The 23,670-nt window shown below is 37.2% G+C and overlaps 1 protein-coding gene across 1 annotated transcript in view; it reads left to right on the forward strand.

The window, feature by feature from the left end:
* The window catches only part of spata17 (spermatogenesis associated 17), a 261,991-nt gene that overhangs the window by 13,483 nt on the left and 224,838 nt on the right, over positions 1-23,670 (forward strand). The window contains exon 4 of the mRNA XM_048601329.1: positions 14,030-14,230. Within this exon, the coding sequence (XP_048457286.1) occupies positions 14,030-14,230 (201 nt within the window). The remainder of the gene's footprint in view (positions 1-14,029; positions 14,231-23,670) is intronic.

Raw genomic sequence — 23,670 nt, forward strand, 5'->3', positions numbered from 1 at the left:
ATACTTCTAGTTCAATTTAGTGTTTTTCTATTGTGGAGTGCAAGTACCATGACTACTAGGTGACAGCATCTTCATACAGGCAGCATCAGCATTGTTGGCAGAAAGAGCCCAAGTCAGCAGTTTGATCTGCTGGCAGATAACACAACAGGAAGGGCATAACCTCAGCCTAACAACTCATTTTGACTGCCTCGTTTGTGTTGTAGTATTGTCAAGCACAGCCAACAAGCTGTTAAACTAAGATGGTAAAGCATTTTTTTTTAATTGTCTTATCTTTTTTGCAACTGTTTCAGCAGGGTAGAGTTCCGAAGCGTAGGTTAATTGCAACTGACAGACTTGTTTTATGAAGGCTGCTTTAGGTTCATAAAGCAGCCGCTTTTCAAAATCAATGTGTCTAGAAATGTCTGGAAGAATTTTTTGATGAGTTGCTACAAGCAAACAAAGCATCCTCTGTTTACATAGTATATTTAGCAGAATGGGTAGAAAAATCAAATAATAAAAGGACAACAAAACCATTTTTTGTTGTCTATCTGCTGTTCAACTGATGCTTTGTCTTTGTCGTATACGTATTGTACAGAAGTCAATTAGTTGACAAGGACAAGAAGCTGAGCTTATATTTCAAATATCACATTACAAATGTGTACATTTTGTGATTGTTTTTAAAAATTCGTAGTTTGAAGTGTAATGCACCAGTAATAGAAATACAGATATTTATACATAGTTTGATATTAATGTTGGGTTCCATAGTGAAACCCTTAACCTTGCAAGGGTTGAGATGTAAATCAGGTCATTTATATGGTTTGTCCATTCGTGAATATGTGCTAACAAATACGTGGTGTATCAGATATTGGTGGACCAGACTATGTCATGGTTGGAAAAGTAATACAGTATGTAATTCTGACCCACTTACTGTAGAAGCATTGTAGAACTTAAAGAACTTACATTTTTGTAAGCTGGTTCAGACCTGTTTTTTTTAGGTGGAAGTAACTTTCATAGAGATATTTGCACATGTAATATCCTTATCCTTAAAACTCAGAATTGCACAATGAAAGTTATGGAAAGATATTACATAATTCTCAGTTTATGCATGCGTTTCAAAGCTTTACTATGCACGTTATTTTTTCAAATAAGGCTAGAAAGCAACTCAGCATAGCATGTGAATGAATTAATTAATAGCATATTGATAAGCAATGGGACTAGATTTGAAGAAAATATTAGGAAAATGTATGAACCATTTTGCCCTACCATAATGAAATGAAAAACCTCAAAGAAGCTGAAATACTGGAAGGGAAAGACATCTCCAAATGTACTAAACAATAAAATTGATAGAACACATCCACAAATGTGCATTCAATATGACAAAATCTGTAAAATGCATATTGTAGCGATTTATTAAAGCTCAATACGGTATACTTAAGTTTTGCACTTTTCAACGAAGCTACGAAAAGAAATGAATCCAAATTATAATCCATGTAATAGGTTGATAGAAATTATTCTCTGTAATTCCTGTGGAAATGTATTTTTATTAAAATAAATGTACCAAGTTACCCAGTCATTGTGAAACAATCACTACTGACACCTGGATGAAGGAAGATGATGTCCAAGGGCTATAACTTTCACATCAAAGACCCTCTCCCAAGGTCCCAATGCATTATGTCATTAGTACTATTACAGCCCCTCAAGTGTGTTTATATATGTATATACAGACTGATAAAACTTCTGTTATTGTTTTGTGGAGGTGTTCTGAAACCAGGAAAGGAACAGATTTTATTCTTAATCCTGGCGCACAAAGGACAGGCATCAGACTCATTCTCAAATATCAACACGCTGAATAAGCTGCTCACATACAAAATTCAGTATCATTTTAAAGTTTCTTGAAAAGTTAAAATAGTTATTAATTTTAATAAAGATGAACTAATTCTGCACAGTCATAAGAGCTGTCAAACAAAGTTTTATTCTCAAAGTATGACGAATCCAAAATTTTGTAAATTGGCATAACATCTCTAAATGAACCTGAAATACCAAATATGGTGACAATGACAATTTAATTTATGTATCACCTTTAACATATTTGCAGGAGATAATCAGACAAAAAGATTTATCTGAGACAAAGGATGAGCTATTAGAACCCATTTAGAAATTTGGTCAAAAATGTAAATTTTAAGAGGCATCTGAAAGATAGAAGGAGGTGAAGATGTTTTGAGAAGTAATTTTAGAGCTTTGGATCGAGATGGCAGAAGGCAAATTCATCAATGGTAGTGCCATAAAAGTCAAGGATACATGAGAGATAAAATTTAGTAGAATAAAGAAGATTATAGGGTAGGCTGTAAGTGATTAAGACCCTGAAGTATTTGGACAGAAGTATTTAAATTTTTAATTCAAGGATTTTTTTAGTTTGGGAATCATTTTAGAGAGCCAAGTGTGATACATTATGCTTGGGTATTTTTTGTTAGTGTACTTCAGTCTCCTGGAACAATGATGGTGTAATCATATAATTCATCTCATAACCTCAAGGCATTCCCAAAATATATTAGAGCTACAGACTTCTTGATTCTGATCCAGGTACTCCCTCCCCCTCCCCCACTGTTACTGAAAATGAAATGATGTAAAAACAAACTGAAGATGAGCAGATGAATTAGAAACGTGAGTAGGCCACTTGGCCCCTCAAGGCTGCTCTGCCATTCAGTTAGGTCACGGCTGATCTGGTTGCGCTGTATTCCCTGATAACCTTTCACCCCATTGCTTGTCACAAATTTTTAATTTCTCTCTGGCCATAGGGGAAATGCCAGAAGACTGGAGGATGGCAAATGTAGTTCCATGTTTTAAGAAGGGTGGTAGAGATGAACCAGGAAATTATAGACTGGTAAGCCTCAAGTCAGTGATAGGGAAACTATTGAAGAAAATTCTGAAGGAGTAAATTAATACCTACTTGGAAAGCATGGCTTAATTAGGGAGAGTCAGCATAGCTTTGTCAGAGGGAGGTCATGCCTAACAAATCTGTTAAAATTTTTTGAAAATGTGATCAAGTGCGTGGATAAGGGAAGTTCAGTTGATGTAGTTTATATGGATTTTAGCAAAGTTTTTGACAAGGTCCCACATGGGAGACTGATTGAGAAGGTTAAAGCACATGGAACCAAGGTGGTGCACTTTGGAAGAAGAAAACCCACCCTTTGCGGGTATTAGTCTAGTAGACATTCTCTGAACTGCTTCCAATGCATTTACATTCTTCCTTAAATAAAGCAACCAGCACCATATATAGTACTCCAAAAGCAGTCTTACCAATGCCCTACGTAGCTAAAGCATAACCTGCTTACTCCTGTATTCAATTCCATTTGCAATAAACAATAAAATTCTGTTGGCTTTCTGAGTTACTTGCTGTACTTTCTTATTAACTTATTGCAATCCTTGCATGAGGACACTCAGATCCCTTTGCATTAAGGAGCTCTGCAATCTTTCACCTTTTAGATAGAATGTTTTTTCATTCTTCCTGCCTAAATGGACAATCTCACTTTTTTTTCACATTCTGGTCCACTTTCTAGATCCCTACCCATTTTCTTAAACTCTCTATATTCCTTTGTAGTCGCCTTATATCCTCTTCACAACTTTTTTTTTTCCTACCTGTCTTTCTGTCATCAGCAAATTTAACAATTATGCCTTCATCCTAATCAGTTACATAAATATTAAAAAAATTGAGACCCAGCACTGGTGGCATGCCGTTGTGGATGTTGGAAATCTGAAATAAAAACAGAAAGTTTTGGAGAAACTAAGTAAGTCTCGCAGCATATGTGGACAGGGAAACAGAGTTAATGTCTTGAGTCCAGTATGACATCTTTGAAAATGAATGGATCTGGAAAATAGTGTTTTCTTAAATTATTTCTAATATCTTCCCTGTTTCAAATGTTAAACTAACTGGCCAGTATTTCCCTATTTATTGTTTCTTCCGCATTTTTTTTTTTAATGAAGCAGTTACTTCCACTATTTCCAATCTAACAGAATCTTCCTAGAATCTAGGGAGTTTTGGAAAATTGAAAACAATGCATCAAGTTACCTCTCCTTTAATACTCTAGGACAAAGTTTATTAGGAACAAGGTACTCATCAGCTCACAGCTACAACAATTTGTACAATGCCACTTCCCTGGTTACTGGATTTTCTCTTTCCCTACCTTTTTCTCCTTTTTCTAAAATGTTAATTGTATACTCTATAGTAAAGACCAATGCCTGTGCAACCAACTGCCATTGCTTTATTTTCTATTATTAATTTCCCTTATTCACATTCTAAAGGACCAATGCTCACATTGTTACCTCTTTTTAAATATCTATCTCAACTTTTGCTATCTGTTTTTATATTTCTTGTGAGCATTCCATCATACTGTAATTTTTTTCCTTCTCATTAATTTTTTAGTCATCCTTTGCCTTTTTAAAAATATGTCGTCCAATCTTATAACTTGTCTCATCATTGTGTAATTATATGCTTTTTCTTTAAATATGATATTCACTTTAACATTTTTATTTAAACCATCTTTGGTGGGTCCTCTTGGAATTTTTCTTTCTTGATGGAATGTTTCTATTTTTCATGTTATGAAATATTTCCTTAAATGTCTGCAATTGCATCTCTATGGACCTATCCCTTAGCCTAATTTGCCAGTTCACTTTAGCCCTGCTTTCAGGTAGTCATAATTGCCCTTGCTTAATTTTCAAATGCTAGTCTTGGACCCATTAGACTAAAATTATATTTAATTATAATCAAACTCCTGAGCATGAAGTTTCCTAAACTGTCTACCTAAGATCAATGCAAACAGTCACAATGTGATATTGGGATTTTCATAGCAGTATTTTGGAAAGTTTCTATAATTTTAAACTAACAGTGCCTGTCTCACTTAGGTTTGTACAAGAAATTTGGATGCCATTTCAATTCAGTTCCCATTTAGGTTGAAACTGGAAGCAGTTTTGGCCACACTGCAATTCTTCACTCCAGTTTCAAGCAGGTCAATGGCTGCTTTCTACTTCACAAGTAATTCATCCTCCTTCTGATTCCATAGCTACTATAATGATATAAATTGGCCTTGACTAGATAGGTAAGTAAATTTCATGCTCAGGTAGCTGATCCACTTCCCCAATCTGGCATAAAGGAAGGCAATACTTCACTTTCATCTAAAGGTGCTGTGATTTTTTTCTCTCTGCCTCATGGCCACAGGTCTTCAATCTGCTCAACTCTACACTGATTTAAGAGGAATGCTACCTCCACCACAAAGGATATTATTAGGATATCAAAAACATTTTTGATTATAGACACATGACTTCAGGCATGATTTCCAGCAAAATTTTGAAAATCTTAATGTTTTGCACAGTTTCTTTGGTGCCAGGTTGGATATTTTAACACTTAACTGGATCCAATTGTTTTAGATTGACAACAGTGTTGAGCATTTTACTTTAGCTTTACAAACTGGTTTCCACAGAATCTGCAGGCTATAATTTCACTTCATGAATGAGGAATGCTTTTAAAAGTGCTGCAGCATGATATTTTTCTTGGAGATTTATTTTAAAACCACAGATATTTTAGGTATCCACTCCAGTTTATATTTATGTATATATTAGGATGTTCCTTGCATATAAACCAGCTAGAGTTTTTAAGATCGCAATGACACATAAAATGATGAGTAACAGCACTGTATAGAATGTTAATTTCTAAATTGGAAAAAAATCCAGTTATATATCTGCAACATTAAATTGGCCAGTTTTATTAAAGCCTCAGTGCTTCTGAGAGAAGTATAATGCCAAGACTTTCTCGAGCAATTTGATAACTCTCACCTTCTGCCGCACAAGTGGAAAAATGAAGTAGTCGGTTAACAAGTTCCAAAAAAGATTTGTATTGGATTAGTTTATATTGGATTAACTCTGTTTCAATAAAAACCGAAAGAACTGCGGATGCTGTAAATCAGGAACAAAAACAGAAGTTGCTGGAAAAGCTCAGCAGGTCTGGAAGCATCTGTGAAGAAAAAAAATCAGAGTTAACATTTCGGGTCCAGAGACCCTTCCTCAGAACTCAGAACCTGCTGAGCTTTTCCAGCAACTTCTGCTTTTATTAACTTTGTTTCAGGCTCCACAGATGTTGCCAAACTTGTTGAGTTTCAGCCAGAGCCCATGCTGTTTCTCACTTCCAGCAGAAACCATGAAATAATGGGTATGTCTGGATGCTAATTGAAAATTGATTCAACTTGGTTTGCTTGACCTGCAAAATCAAGTAGTTGTATCTTTCTATTCTTTCCACAGAAAATTATGTGGTGGAGTCAAAGAATTCATAACCTAATTAACAGCCTAAAATATGCTAAATTGAGCACAGCTAAATGGCTGTAATGTCGATGTACCAGTCATTAGGATTATTATCATAAATTTTTAGGGGGGTTTTAGTGCACTCTTGCAGTGTCTACAATACAGCATGTGAGGTTCTGTGTGAATGTGAAGTTTGATTTCAGCAATGAAGCTCTTGTATACTGCCAAGACTTTCTGGAGCAAGTTTGATAACCCTATCTCTTCTGCCTCACAAGAGGAAAAATGAAGTTGTCTGCTAACATAATTCAGTGAAGACTTTATATGGGAAAGGACCATTTGCATTATGCAGTGTGGGGCTCTTGAATCAATCAACCATACATGTGAACCTTTTAGGAAGAGCGGGATTAAAGAAACATCTTGAGAAAGGAAAACAATTTGCCATTAATATTGTTTAATAAGAATGAGAAAATAGCGCAAGCTTATAGTGGATTTTATATTTGTATTTTACCACATTTGATTTCTGGAGTCAATTGCCAGGAAAGCTAAAAATAATGTGATTGTTTCTGTGCTTGTCTCTTTTTTTAAGATTGTTATTGAAAATAATTATACTATGTACAAATAAGCCATTATGCCTCCTGTTTTTACTGAACCAGTTTTTTTTTAAGTGTATGGCCACTGTCAGATTGATTGTTGAAAACAGCATGCCTTGATCAACAATTGATTTTTGGATCCTATTCACTCATTGAAAACAGGTTCTTCACGGAAACACATCGTCTGTGTATGCCATTTCATGCACATATCATCTGACTTTGAATTATAAATTCCTTAATGGGTCTTCATTATTATTCTGTCAATTGCCGGGCTTGAACTCATTTCAATTATTCCCTTGTGAATGCAGTTGGATGATCTTTTCACAAATTTTTGACATTTTTCTTAAGGAGAGAAAACTAAGTTCATAAGACAGAATATGAAAGAGAAGTCAACTGTTTGCAACAAAGCAATTTAATGTGGTTCGTGCGTATCAAGAATACTTTGGCAATTTCACAACTGAAAAATGTTAATCTCCAACTCAGCCAGAGATAATTGCAACTAATTTAGAAATGTAATTCATTTTTTAAATAATTGTTCTCCATTTATGTTAATGAGCCAAGATATTGTTATATAATTTAAAGGAAAAGTAGCCTCAGTTGTGCCACATTCCAAAAGATGAAATGTCACGAATGGGGTTATTTTTACTTCTTCAGTTTTGTTTTGCAGAACTCAGCTAATGATATATTATAAAAATGAGTTGATTATGTGATAATCAGTGTTTAAAGGAAGATTTTAAATTTCAATTCTGCATTGTGCTGAATTAGATCATATTTGGGGAGGATCAGTGTGGGGAAGGTTTGGAGAAGGAACATACCAGAGTTGGTGGCAAAAAAATCTAATCCTGTTTACTATCTAACTATCACTGCTGGAAAGTGCATATTTGCAGTGTTATCCTAAATTGTGATACAGGCCAGCCATGACAATAATCTAATGACACTCGCTTGAGAAATTCTGTGAAATTAAACAAACCACCACTGCATTTGAAATCAGAAAAAAAGACGTGGTGGATAAAAGTCATTTAATTATGCACTTGAGAGTGCTTTAAAACTTATTAGTTAAAAGACAAGTCTTTCTGCTAGAAGTATTTATTTCAGTTAAAAAAAACAACTCTATTCCTATCTCCAATCTGTTACCATGCACACAAGTAGATTTCTCATTCAATAACTCGACTGTCTTGGAGTGAAATTTCACTTCTATTGACAGTGCTTTCCTACCTTACTCAAGTGCTTTATTTCATGAACGCAGCATCTATAGTGATTGTCAACAGGTTATTCTGTCACATCCCAGTTGAACTTTATTGCGTATTTAACTGATGCCCTACCTTCCAGAGATGCTCAAATGTGACTATCAAAGATAGCCAAGTTCAGGAATCAGAGTATCACACAGTATTCCAATGTAAAAAAAATTCAGTTGAATAATTTATGAATTGCCAGTTTCAATCTACAAAAAAGGATCAGTAAATGGAAGTTCAAGATTATGGGTGAAGACTTGGAGAAAGTTAACAATTTAAAGTACCTGCGGTCAGTGATAGTACAAGATTGAATTTTTAGAAGTGGCAATTAAGTAAAGGATTAGCTCTGATTGAAGTATTTGGAAGAAGTGTAGTGGAGCATCATGTAATAGAAAAATATCACTGAAGCTTACAGTGGTAGTGATATCAAACTTGTTTAATTGTGCAGAAATTTAGGCAATATCTAGAAGAAAGGAACAATGACTAGATGTGGAAACTGAGATGGGTGGGGAGAGTAATGAAAAAGAGCAACATCAGGAATGAACATATCAGACGTTCAGTAAAGATTGTGGGAGCGTAAAAGAAAGTAGCTGAAGTGGTACAATCATCTGTTATGGAAAGACAGTAAATGTGATGAGGTGTATAATCGGACTACCAGGAAGCAGAAGAGGGAGGCCAAAGACTAGATTGAAAAACACATTGTGATGATCAATTTAATAAAGCAGGACTGGAAGAGGATTGGGTTGTTGCAAGGAGATGGAGAAGTGTGAATAACCAGTGGTGACACCAACTACAATAGGAGAAGCTAAAAGAAGATGATGCAAATGCTGAAAGGTGGACATAGTAATATGAATCTATAATGCTAAAAATTACAACTACCATCAGTTTAGGAAAGTAACTAAGTTTACATTCTAAAAGAGTTAAATCTTTGTAATTTCCCTGTGAGATAGTAATAATGCTGGAGATTTGATGAAGGTGTGATTCTTCAAAGTGTTTCTTGCTTAAACCTATTGTTATATTTAGTGTAAAGCTTTGTTCCTATTCCAGATATCAAGTCCTGCCTATGCTTTCACAATTCAGTTCTTAACTACCACTACGTAAATGATCAGATCTTCATTGGCTCTGATATGGGTTATGTTAAAATATTTGAAGCTTCTAAAAATATCTCTTACACTACTTGGGAAGAGCTTTCCTTTTATCATCCTATTTGCAGGCTGGATTTGTAGGTCTGATTAACATTTGTATATCATCTACATTTATGATCAGTCTTGTTGATCTTTTGTCCAGGCTCTTAACATTAGTGAATTTCAAGGAACGTTGACATTAGATATAAGGTAATAGCTTTCTGAGAATTCAGTAAAGTTCAGATCTTATTAACAGCTCAAATCCTTAGTAATTTGACGGTTTACCTTCACTTTCACTAGCTGATTTCAATTTTGTAAAATCCTCTGTTTACCGTATTAAAGTGAACAAATAATCAATGTTGACAGTGATGGATAGCAAAAAACTAGCGTACAAAATGCCTAAACTCTCTGTAGTCTCGGTTTCAAATTTATAGTTATTGTGGTCATTTGATTGCATTCTCTAAAGTAACATCACATAAATACTCTAATAGGATTTGTGCATGTGAGTGTAATTTTATATTATTATTCAATAAAAATGTTAATGTTTCCTTTTTTACCCAAACTTTCCAAGTTGAGATGTAAACTAATTTATTTAATTTCAGCACCTCAGGGTTTTACAAATATGGTGTGGAATATTTTGGGGCAGACAAATTAACTAAGTTGATACTTCTTCAGTCACACTCAGTACATTATAGTATTGTCAGACCTGGACACCATATACTCTGCAAAGAAAAGACTGAACAGTTAGCACCATTGCTATCTCAGTCATAACTTCAGTAGGGCAAGGGGTATGCTAACAGGAATCGTAGATACATTCTAATTTCATTGGCTTACATTCAATGCTAAGCCAATGATGTCAGCACTGCCTTGGCCATATTGATGAGGTGGGTGATGGTTATGTACTGAGAGACCTACCATGTGGTGAACTGGTCAGTGGGCCCAGAGAAAACAGAGCCCAGCAAAAACTCCACCTTTCCCGATGTCGTCTTCTGCAACAAATGCTGCAGAAAATATGCACCAAGACACATCTTGTTTTACACACAGTTGACCACCACTGCACAAACAATCATCTTGTGAGATAAGGCTGTCAAAGATACTAATTTTTCGTATAACCTTGCATAAAGTCACAATGGTGAATTATTTTACCTAGCACTAGTCTCCTTCGCAGAAAACTTCATACTGAACAAAATGATGTACAAATTGCTGAACGTTATTTGGCATCAAATCAATGTGCCACATTCAAATACATGTTCCTTACCAAATGATCCTCTAACCTTGGATCAAAAGTATCTGTCACCCTTCCCAGCTGATGCTAAAATCTATTAGAAGGCGTACGTTCGACTTCCAGTCTGTCATTCCCAAATTTGTGCTGTACGTAACGTTTTCAGTGAGCATTCGAATCATTTGCATGTTAAAAATGGGAATAAGTAATTAAATATATTCCTTTAAAGCCAACACATAAACTACATCCAGGAGTGCTGTATCCAATCATTCTGTGTATAGAAACTGAATGATTTCACATGTAGTATAGAGCTAAGATAATGTATTTATGCTTGTGCTATCATCTCAGCTATCCCAACAGCGCTTTTTAGAAACCATGCATCTTTTATGGAATAACTATTAGTTTAATTGTACATACAGCATCAGCTGAGCTGTAATGTTTTTGACTTAGATGTTAAGTCAGGCACGTCTGATGTACACCCACAGCAGCACGTGCATCTTTTTATTTTACAGTGCCTTAAATTACACTGGCATAAATTATGCTTTAAAAAGCCAAAAATCCTCATTTGCAAATCATCGTCATATGACAAGCAGAAGATTACCCTTTTAATGCATTCCTAGAGTTTCTAAAATTAACACATAGAGCTGTTTGTTGAATTGCAGACTACAAAGCATTGTGTGCAATAGGTAGTATGTATTTGAACAGGTGTATTGTAAAGATAGGCACCTCAATCAAGTAATCAGTTTTGAATGCAGCTCATAGAAGGCAATTAATTGTGTCTGTTAACATTTTTTCATAGAATTTTAAACAAGATATAATAAAGGCTAATTTGTTGTAGAGCAAAAATTATAATAACACAACAATTGCTGCTCGTCAACCTGTTAAAATAATTTGTGGCATAAGAGCATAAGAGCAGAATGCAGCCAAATATATTCTTCAAATCTGCGATATCCATTTTGAGTAGTTTATGTATCAACTTAAGTTTGATTAATTGTTACTTCTAAATCATTTTATGATATAGCCATTTTTAAAGGTAATGTTTAAAAATCGCCAAAATAACTAATTATAGTGAAAAATTAAATGGCTTTCAAGAAGATATTGCAATTAAGTACAAATGACTGAAATTGTTCCTAATTTAATATATTTCAAAATAATTAAAAAATTTTAATTTTGGAATGTAATGCTTTATATTTGCTATATAATGTCTTTGCTAGAAAATGCCAACAGTATAATTAGTTCGGAGTAGCTCAACTTGTGTGAACTTAAATTTAATTATCTTCCAAGATTAATTATTTGTATTGGCTGGATGATATCATGAATATGTTCCTTTATATGTGCTGTGGTGCATACTTTAATGTTTAGGATAACTACATGAACATTGTAGGTAATTTGAGTTACTAAAAAAAGTTTGTGCACTCTCCAACAACAAAATTTCATTAATGAAAACAAAGAATGAATCTGAAACAGCAGTAAAGAATGCAAAATATAACATGAAAATGCATTTAGCTCCAAAGATAGTTTAATAATATTTAAATGCAAAATGTAACAGTAAATATAGCATGGAGTTTATGATACTTAAATTACTATTATCTATCTCAGAAAACAAAACAAAAACAGATTATGGTAGAAATATTATACATTTAGTTTAATTATTATTTAGTATATTGTAAAGGAATTGATGTAATGTTAAGAATAACTTTAATTAGGGGGTTAAAGAGAATGACAAAAATGATGGCTATTCATGGAATCTTAATTGAAGCAATGCTTATTCTAATTTATAGCTGAGATTGCACACACAAGCTCTGCCTCTCTGTAAACTGCACATTCAAACCAAAACATTTTTGTTTTCTTCAAAGATTAACCAAAAGAATCAATTATAAAATGCTACTGATCTTCCTGCTCTACTTAATTCTCAATACTGTAATAATTCCAAATATTTGTAATAGAACATTTAGGTACCCTTTAGAAACTTGTCTAGTTCTAAAATTAGTTTCCTCTTCCAGTAGGCATATTTATACTTAAAATGCATAAGGTTACTTGTGATTGTTATGTTTTACATTTAGTTCAAATTTGGCTTAATTTTCAGGGTTTTTTGGGGAAGTATATGGTTTATCTCTGTGTTTCAAACTGTACCTTTAGTAATTTGAAGAAGTAAAAGTCATAGTTAGTATTAGGTCATCTCTGCTTCTCAAGTGGCTTGTTTTAGCAATTACTTTCTGCATTAATTATGGTATTTGTTTAAGTAATCTTTACAAAGCATTTGCGTGATGAAAGAATGAACGTGCATGGCAATGTATAATTTCACTTCTCTCAGGAATACCTATAAATGTTTACAACTATTCAGTTAAAAGTGTAATTGTGCACTTGGCAAGCAGAAATGTTACCTTTTGAGTTTTCATTGAGAATAATTAAATCTTGAATATCTTACTGCATGTTGGATTGTGACAATGTGCTAACAATCCACCTTCTTCTTAACATCAGGTCAATTATTTGCTGAGTGGGATTTTTATAAATCTCGTGGCAGTTGCATGTCTTGATAATTATGATGAAGTATGTTGGTCAGTGTTGATTCAGCAATCCTATCTCTGGCAAATACTTCATTCACTGATCTCCTTCATGCACTTCTTTACGGTCATTAAACTTCTTGTGCCTTTTCTTGCCATCCCCTGTGGCCCTAATTATAAAAGGCCTATATGAAAAACATCTAGATTGGGGAGGAAGCTGACTGATGGATTGATAGCTCTGCAAAAGAGTCCAGACTTTAAATGCTATTCAGTGGATGACTAGCCAACAAAAGGCACGTTTGCAGATATGCTTGACCTGCTGCAATTAATATTCTAGTTCATGCATGAATTCCTCTGATGGAGGGGGACTTAAAGTGCCAAAAGTGTGTCTCCTGCATAACTCATTTTCTCTTTCATGACAATCAGAATTTTATACTTAAAAATATCAGTGTTTTCACAGCTCATTTGCCCCACTGTGTGATCAGTACACTAGCCAGAAGTAGAACTTGATGCAGAGAGGTCAGAAGGAAGCTATTAACAGGGTCGCTCCTGAGAATTCAACAGCTTTATTGAGTTCAGTTTTAGCTTGAATGTACAGCATGAACCCAGGTGTGTTTTTTTTAAAACAGCAAGTGCAGATTTCCCCAAAGTCTTTATCGGTTTAGAAAATTGCCAAAGAAAATAGATTCCCAGGCCACTGCTGGCAAAAGGCTGCTCAAGTTTGTGACAAAACTTGAATGGTTATGAAGAAGAAATATGTGACTTGCGCACAAGCATTTAGCGTATGGTGCTTTAGAATTTTGGCACAAATCTGTAATTTCTTCTGATTGATTAAATTTGATGCGAGGTTGTTATATGCCATTCAGAGTTTGTACAAGTAATAGTTTAATGCCAAATATAGTTGCATTTTCATTGCTCCAATGTATTTATGGAACTATTTATTGGTACATTAGTTCATGAACTACATCTAACCATGATTAGCGTAAGTTGTACAGTTTGTTTTCATTTTCGGGTTGTTGCAAGTTTTAAGTTTAAATTTTTGTGCATTGCTTCATAGCTGGGAGTTAATATGTGTTACCTTTCTCCCTAGCTTCCAGGTATATATAACTCTCCATATTTGCTGTGCCAAAATGAGATGGAGTGCAGGTTGCAACAAGTCAGGCCATTGACTCCCAATGCATCTCGGAAAAAGGACATCACTGAGGGTCTTGTGGATCCATCAATACCTGAAATTCCATGCACCTCTCCTCAGTTAGGGCTACTGCCACCTGTAGGCAGGAAGAAACCACAGGTATGTTCTTTTTGTCCTGGAGCAGTGTTGACTTTTTTTTATTAAAAAGGGTTATTTTTGTTTTGTTTTTCTTCCAGTTAATGTCACAAATGGTTCTCAATTGATCATAATACACACAATCACAGATTTATGCAACATTAATGATTCATAGAAAGCCCCCACATCATCATTGCTTATATTAATGTTAAATGTAATTGTAAGAACAAAATAGAGGTAAATTTGATGTTAGGTATTTTATACTCCTACGCGATAATAGTAAGTCAAAGAAATATGAATTATTGACAGAAAACATGTTGCAATTCCTTCTTTGGTTTTGCATCATTGCCATGATTCACTTTAAAGCTCATTCTATTGTTCTTCCTCATGTGGGAGTTTAGTTCAATATATGAAAGGCATTGTTAATTACAGTGTGGGGAAATCAGTTTAGGAATTAGATGTAATTTTTTTTCAGTAGTACATTAAAATTAGTTAATGTGCTTAAACCATAGACAAAATATGTAATTGGTGATTGATTTCTTTACTATCAACTAGCGTAAATGCTCTTAAGTAACACAAGTAATATCATTTCTAAAATAAACTCCAAACCCTCTGGCCCATTAATGGTGCCAAATATTAACTGTGTATTTTTTTTTTTCATTTGGTCTTAATGTAAAACTAATTTTAAAAGGAATTCAAGAACAACCCAGTATGAATTTTGATCATTATAACCAGATTAGGAGAGATGCTGATGTACTGGACTATTAAACCAATGAACCAGGCTAATGTTGTGTGGGCATTAGTTCAATGTCTACCACAACAGCTGTTGGCATTTAAATTCAATAAGTAATCAGGAATATAAAGCTAGTGACCATGAAACTATTTTTGATTCTCATGAAAATCTATGTGGTTCACTAATATCTTTTAGAGAAAGAAATCTGTGATTTTTATCTGGTCTGGCTGATATGTGAATTGAGAAGTATCATATTAGACTTAATGTTAACTTTGCTTCTGTCTGCATAGATTCAGCCATACCTACTGAGTTTCTCCAGCATTTTCTTTTTTTATTTCAGGTTCCCAGCATCCACACTATATTGCAAATATCACACTTCAAATCTGTTTTGTTACCTATGTATCTACCTGGATAATGTGCTCAAGCCTCTGGACTACAACTTGAACGTGTAATCTTTTAATTTAGAGGCAAGAATGCTATTTATGCATCATATAAATGATGTGAGATTATCGGTTATAGCCAAAAAGTATTTTAGCACTCAACTAACCTTAACAAATCTAGTAAAATAATTGATTGTTTTCTCTTGCTTTGTAGCCACCTTCATGGCAGTGCTTCTGACATGGATGCTCTTAATCAACTCTTTCCATTGCTTCCCAAGTAGATGTTTGGAGGACTTTCTGCCCCAAGCAATGAAGGATGTCTATTTTTCATTCCACTTCCTGTACACAAGACTGAGAATCTTGGTTGCCAAGTGTTTCTTTTATTTAGTTATCCTTTCCAGAAATTATTGCAGTTTTTGCAGTGACAACACAGCTGTCGTTTGAGAGATGATGGCTGACTTCTAAGTGGTATCCTGGATTCCCAACATTACCACTAACCCTGCCCTTATCTTCCCCTTTCCAACAAGTATGCAGTCATCCTGAAGAAACATCATATCAAACTCAAAACATTACCCATGTTTCTCTCTCTGCTGAAGCTGCCAGTCTTGCTTTCTCCATTATTTTCTCTTTTGATTTCAGATTTCCAGCATCAGCAGTATTATACTTTTATTTAGCTGTTCTTTTAGATTTTGTTTTTAATAAGTATTCAGATTATCTAACTGAATTATGTTCTAGTAAGATAGAGACTGATTGTTTAAATTTACCATTAAAATACGGTTTTCTTCACTCAAATGCACTAAGACATTATTTGCCTATCTATATAGAATGTTTATCTTTTAAAAATTAGTTCATGGGACGCAGGCATCCTGGCTGAGGCAGCATTTATTGCCCATGCTTAATTGTCCAGAGGCCATTATGGGATAATCACATTGCTATGGGTTTAGAGTCATGTAAGTCAGACCCGATAAGATTGGCAGATGTCTATCCTTAAGGACATGAGTGAACCAGATGGATTTTTAATCACGTATTTGACATATAACCAGCTTTTTATCCCAGATTATTAATGAATTCAAATTTCACTATCTGTTATAATATGTTACAGACCCATATCCCCAGAACATTGACCTGTGATTCTGGATTACTAGTCTAGTGAGATTACTACTGTGCTACCATCTCCCCTCTTATTCATGTTGCACTTCCTCTTTACAGTATCTGTAGTGATTGTAACAAGGTCAGCCAGCTGGACATCATAGAAAATGAGTTCCCTGTTTGGGGCTGTTAATCTGGTCCAATCAGGAAGCCCTGGCTGACAGATAAAAAGAGAAATTTCAGAGATTCTGGCACTCTGTGTGCTGACTCTAATTAGGCTGTGCCAAAGTTAAGGACATTACACGTATAAATAAAGAGCGACTTGGTGACGGGATACCGGCATCTGTGAGTTACTTCAGTAGCAATGAGACTTAAACAGATTCCTGAAGAAACTTGCTTGCAACAGTTGTCTTTGAGTGGGGTAAGCATTTTTGCATTATGCCATTATTTGGCAAGCTTGACTTGTTCGACTCTGCCATCGAAGAATGGGCCCAGCATGTGGAAAGAATGCATTATTTTTTCCGGGCAAACGATATTGGGGCAGATGAAAAGCAACAATTAATTCTCCTCACAGCTTGTGGATCCGCACCTTTTTCAATTATTAGCACCCTAACTTACCCTGAGGCATCAGATACTAAAATTTTTCATAAGTGGACAGATTTAGTTATGACTCCAAGCCTCCTTCAACACTGAGATACTATTGTTTTCACTTTGCAATTCAAGAATCAGGTGAATCCATGCCAGGATTTTTGACGAGTTTAAGGTGACTGGCAGATGCATTTGACTTTGGTTTATCCCTTAATGAGATGCTTAGAGACCGGTTGCTTTGTGGGATTAATGATGTAACCATGCAGAAGAACCTACTATCTGAAGCCCAATTGGACTGCAAGCAGGCACTACAATTGGCTTTATCATTGGAGAATGTAGCAAGTAAAACATATGAGTTGCAGGATATTCAAGGATATACATCCTATTGAAAAGATAGGCAGGTGGGCAGAGGGGGTGGGGTTGTTTTATTAGTAAGAAATGAAATTAAATCAACAGTAAGAAACGAAGTAGGGTCAGATGGTGTAGAATCTATGTGGGTAGAATGAAGGGACAGCAGAGGTAAAAAAAATCCATAGTTGGAGTTATGTACAGCTCTCTAAGCAGTAGTCAGGAGCTGGGGTGCAAGATACACCAGGAGATAGAAAAGGTGTGTAAGAAAGGCAGTTACAGGGATCATGGGGGATTTCAATATGCAGACAGATTGGGAAAATTGTGGATTGCAAGAAAAGGAATTTGTGCAATGTCTACGAGATAGCTTTTTGGAGCAGCTTGTGGTGGAGCCCACTGGGGAACAGGCAATACTGGATTTAGTGTTGTGCAATGAGGCAGACTTGAGAAGGGACCTTAAGGTGAAGGAACCCTTAGGAGGCAGTGATCATAATATGATTGAATTTACTCTGCAATTCAAGACGGAAAACATAAAATCAGAGGTAACGGTATTACAGCTAAATAAGGGCAACTACAGGGGCATGAGGGAGGAGCTGGGCAGAATTGACTGGGAGAGGAACCTAGCAGGGAAGACAGTGGAACAGCAATGGTGGGAGTTTCTAGGAGTAATTCAGGAGACATAGCAAAAATTCCACCCTAGAAAAAGAAGCTTGATAAAGGGAGGATGAGGCAACCATGGCTGACTAGGGAAGTCAGGGATGGCATGAAAGCAAAAGAGAACATATATAATGTGGTGAAGGGCAATGGGAAACCAGAGGATTGAGAAGCTTACAAAGACCAACAGAGGGCAACAAAAAAAAGAAATAAGGAAGAAGAAGATTAAATATGATGGTAAGCTAGCCAGGAATATAAAGGAGGACTGTAAGAGTTTCTTTAGATGTATATAGGGCAAAAGAGAGGCAGAAGTGGACATTCTAGAAAATGATGCTGGAGAGATAGTAGTGGGGAATATGGAAATGGCTAAGGAAATGAATAATTACTTTGCGTCAATCTTCACAGTGGAAAATGCAAGTAATATCCCAAAAATTTAAGAGAGTCAGAGGCAGAGCTGAGTTTGGTGGCCATCACCAAGGAGAAAGTGCTAGAAAAACTGAATGGCCTGAAGGTGGATAAATCACCAGGACCAGATGGACTACACACCAGAGTTCTTAAGGAGATAGCTGAAGAGATAGTGGAGGCGTTAGTGGTGATCTTTTATGAATCTCTAGAGTCAGGGAGGGTCCCAGAGGACTGAAAAGTCATTAATATGACATCCCTGTTTAAAAAGGGAATAAAGCAAAAGACAGAAAATTATAGGCCGATTCGCCTAACCTCAGTCGTGGGTAAGATTTTGGAGTCCGTTGTGAAGGATGAGATTTCTGAATCCTTAGAAGTGCATGGTAAAATCGAGCAAAGTCAACATGGCTTCATCAAAGGAAAGTCATGCCTGACAAATCTGTTAGAATTCTTTGAGGAAGTAATGAACAAGTTAGACCAAGGAGAGCCAATGAATGTCACCTACTTGGACTTCAAGAAGGCCTTTGAGAAAGTGCTGCACAGGAAGCTGCTGAGTAAAAGAAGGGCCCGTGGTGTTAGAGGCAAGGTGCTAGCATGGATACAAGGTTGGCTGTCACGCAGAAAGCAGAGAGTGGGGTTAAAAGGGTCTTTCTCAGGATGGCAGCTGGTGACAAGTGGTGTTCCGCAAGGGTCAGTGTTGGGACCATAACTTTTCACTTTATACATTAATGATCTAGATGAAGGAGATGAGGGCATTCTGGCTAAGTTTGCAAATGATACAAAGATAGGTGGAGGGACAGGTAGTATTGAGGATGTGGGGAGGCTGCAGAAGGATTTGGACAGGTTAGGAGAGTGGGCAAAGAAGTGGCAGATGGAATACAACATGGGAAAGTCATGCACTTTGGTAAGAAAAATAGAAGCATGGACTATTTTCTAAATGGGGAGAAAATTCAGAAGTCTGAAGTGCAAAGAGACTTGAGAGTTCTAGTCCAGGATTCTCTTAAAGTAAACTTGCAGTTAGGAAGGCAAATACAACTTTGGCATTTATTTTGAGAGGACTTGAATATAAAAGCAGGATGTACTTCTGAGGCTCTATAAGGCTCTGGTCAGGCCACATTTGGAGTGTTGCATGCAGTTTTGGGCCCCATGTCTCAGGAAGGATGCACTGGCCCTGGAGCGGGTTCAGAGGAGCTTCACAAGAATTATCCCAGGAATGAAAAGCTTAACATATGAGGAACGTTTGAGGACTCTGGGTGTATACCCGATGGAGTTTTAGAAGGATGAGGGGGTATCTAATTGAAACTTACAGAACACTGAATGGCCTGGACAGAGTGGACGTTGGGAAGATGTTTCCATTGGTAAGAGAGATTAGGACCCAAGGGCACAGCCTTAAAGTAAAGGGAAGACCTTTTACAACAGAGATAAGGAGAAACTTCTTCAGACAGTGAGTGGTGAAAGTATGGAATTCACTGCCACAGAAGGCTGTGGAGGCCAGATCATTGAGTATATTTAAGATGGAGATAGACACACCCCTGATTGTCAATGGGATCAAGGATTATGGCGAGAAAGTGGGGGAATGGTGTTGAGAAACTCAGTAGCCATGATTGAATGGCGAAGTAGACTTGATAGGCTGAATGGCCTAATTTCTGCTCCTATGTGTTATAGTCTTATGGTCTTGTTCCGATAGATGTAGGACTGCTTATCAATCTGGCTAAGCCTTGGGAATACTGCTTGAGTGCAAGCAAGTGTATTGCCTCACTCAGGACATATCCTAATTGGAGGAACTTTACGTCGGGCCACAGCAAAACCCCAAAACAATGCCAAGCCTCTGCCAGATGCTTAAAATTTTCTTTAGGATCCAGGCCAGCAAGCCATTATAGTTGCTGCTAGTATGCAGATTTGAGAAAGCAATAGAATCCTATGAGACCTAAATTAAGTAAGATGTTATAAGCCAATATCCAGGAGAATGAAAACCTTGGAACGTCCACCTACATCTGGATTGGAACAGTTAAATTGCTTAGCAACATCCAAACTAGAACCAATCAAAATAAACATCTAGTTAAATGGTCATCTGTTTCTAATGGAGGTCAATAACAGTGAGGCCGTTTCAGTGATTGCAGAACCAGCTTTTAACAAGATTCGCTCTGCACCCCAGCCTTTAAGTTTGCACGAGGCCTTGGCTAGGCTGAGAATCTGTAACTTGGGAACCTTTACAGATTAAGGGGACAACTTCAGTTCCGGTCTGTTATGAAAAGCCGTTTGTTCAGTTACCACTGATTGTAGTAAAAGGCTTGTGGCCAACCTAGATAGAGTGAAATTGATTGAGAGAGATTCACCTAGATAGGCTCAACATTTTTCAATTAGAAAATGGCTGCCTGAGAGATGTCCTAATGAAATACCCAGATGTCTTCCATGAAGGTCTGGGATCTATCAGAAGAGCCAGGGCCATCTTGCATGTCGACGAGGAACAGTTCCACGATTCTGCAAGGCCCATCCAGTACCATTTGCCCTACTGGCAAAAGTAGAGGCAGTAATCAGAGGACTGGAAAGTGAAGGAATCATCAAACCTGCCCAATTTGCAAAATGGGCAGCACCAATCATACAGATTTTGAAGCCTGATGGGTCAATTTGCCTTTGTGGGGATTTTAAAAAAATAGTAAACCGCGTCTAGCAGCTGGGTAAATACCCAAACCCTCAAATGGAGGATTTATATGCAAAGCAGACAGGAGGGTCTGTCCTTCACGAATCTGGACATGAGCTCCACTTACAATTGCTGTTAAATGAGGTGTGCTGCAATTAATACCCATGAGGGTTTGTATGAATATATGAGATTGCCATCTGGGGTATTGTTAGCCTCTTCAATTTTTCAGCAGACAATGGAGAACATTTTGCAAGGTCTACCTCAAGTCGCCATTTATTTAGATGACGTGCTACTAACAGGGAAGGATAATAGGAACAGTTGGAGAACTTGGGCATAGTCCTTAGATGATTTTCTGAGGCGAGCATATGCCAAGAAGGGAAAAATGTGTGTTCCAGGCACCCTAAGTGACCAACTTGGGCCTCAGAGTCAACAAGACCAGGTTACACCCATTGGAAGATAAAGTGGAGTGATAAAAAATGCCTCAGCTTCCACATCTACCCAGGAGTTTAGGTCATTTCTTGGGATGGTAAATTTATTTGGAAGGTTCAATCATAACCTGACCTCTAACCTGGCACCTTTATATCAACTCCTAATAAAGGCTAATGCAGAGTGTAAATACGTCCAGATAGAGAAAGAAGGACTGGCGGTCATAATGTGAGTTAGGAAGTTCCACCAATACCTTTACCGATAAAAACATGTGATAATAACAGACCGAAAACCATTATTAGGTCTACTTAAAAAGGACAAAGCAGTGCCGGCCATAGCTTCAGGTTAAATTCTACGTTGGGTTGTAATACTAAATGCCTATAATTACAAGTTAGAACAACGTCCGGGAGGCCAAGTAGCGAATGCTGATGCCTTGAGCCACCTCCTATTGGCAGATACACCACCGGTGGTACCACCAATAGAAGAGTCTGTAAGGGTTTTAAATTTTCTGGACATATTTTCAGTCACAGCTGACAATATCAGACTTCGGACGCAGAAAGATCGGTCCTGTCAAAAATGAAACGATTAGTGGTGACGGGGGAAACCAAAGGACCATCACAAGCACAACTGAAACTTTTTTGAACCCAGAGAGACCAGCTCACAGTAGATGATGGCAAAATGTTATGCGGAGCAAGAGTGATTGTCCCAAGCAAAGGGCGCTGCCAGATGCTAGCTAACCTAAACCAGGGTCATTTAGGGGTCTCCAAAATTAAGATGCTGGTGAGAAGTTATGTCTGGTGGTCAGGTTTGAATGCAGACATAGCCATGTTGGTGGGACAGTGCCCAGAGCACCAACAAGGACAAATATTGCCTCCAGTAGCTCCCCCACATTCGTGGGAATGGATGGGTAAACTTTGGACTTGGTTATGTGTTAACTATGCAGGTCCTTTCATGGGCTCAATGTTCTTAGTCATTGTGGATGCCCACTCAGAGTGGCTGGACGTGCATAGAGTTCATTTTCAAACATAGGGACAACAATGGAAAAACTGCGCGCATTATTTTCAATACACCGATTCCCAGAAGTATTGGTCACATATCAAGGGCCATACTCTACCAGCAGGGAATTTAGGTGTTTCCCAAAGTCAATTTGACCAATAAGGACAGCTCTATGCCATCCATCATCCAATGGTGTGGCAGAAAGAGCAGTCCAAACTTTGAAGGTACGCTTAAAGAAACAGCTTACCACCTCGCTAGATACCAATCTGTCGCAATTCTTATTTGATTGTAGGACCACCCCTCATGCAACTGCAGGGATAGCATGGATAGAGTTGCTAATGGGTTGAAGACTTCATACCAGGTAAAATCTGACCTTCCTAGATCTGGTGGAGAGGATGAAAAGGAATCAAGAACACCAATGCCAAACCCAAGACTCCACCAAGCAAGAGCAACAGTTTATTTTAGGGGATAACATTTTGTGTAAGAACCACGGAAATGGTCCTGCATGGGTAAAGAGGCATGGTTGATGTGAGGTCAGGACCAGTGATGTATAAAGTTTGGGTCGGTGTGATGGTCCCGAACAAGCACATAGACCATATGAAAGTCGTGAACTCACAAACGGTGTGGGAGCAAAACATGCCCTCCTCCTTGGAACATTCGGAAAGGCTGTTGGAACCCATGGGTTTACCCTCTCCATCAAGCATTGAACAGACTTTTGAACCAAGATGGGCAAGACGGATGTAGCCACATCAACGCCTTTGCGGAAGGAGAGAGTGAAAGTCTACCGATGCATTCCTGGTGCAAGAGGCAAGCTCCTGTGTGTTACATGTCACCTATATTAATGCCATGTCAGATCTATTGCTACAACGCCCCAGGACACAGTCCAAGAGAAAGGAACAGCCTCTGTCTTCAGACTCTGAGGTGGAGGGATGTCATGATTGTAACGAGGTTAGGCAGGTGGACCTCATACAATATGAGCTCCTTGATTGGGCTGTTGATCTGGTCCAATTAGGGAATCCTGGCGAACAGACAGAAGGGGAGTGTTAGAGGTTTTGTTTTCTTCATTCATTCACAGGATGAGGGCATCACTGGCCAGGCAGCATTTATTGCCCATCCATAATTGCCCAGAGGGCAGTTAAGAGTCAACCACATTATTGTGGGTCTGGAGTCACATGTAGGCCAGACCAGGTAAAGATGACAGTTTCCT

This window comes from Rhincodon typus, chromosome 9 (assembly GCF_021869965.1).
Source record: "Rhincodon typus isolate 14 chromosome 9, sRhiTyp1.1, whole genome shotgun sequence".
Classification (NCBI taxonomy): Eukaryota; Metazoa; Chordata; class Chondrichthyes; order Orectolobiformes; family Rhincodontidae; genus Rhincodon; species Rhincodon typus.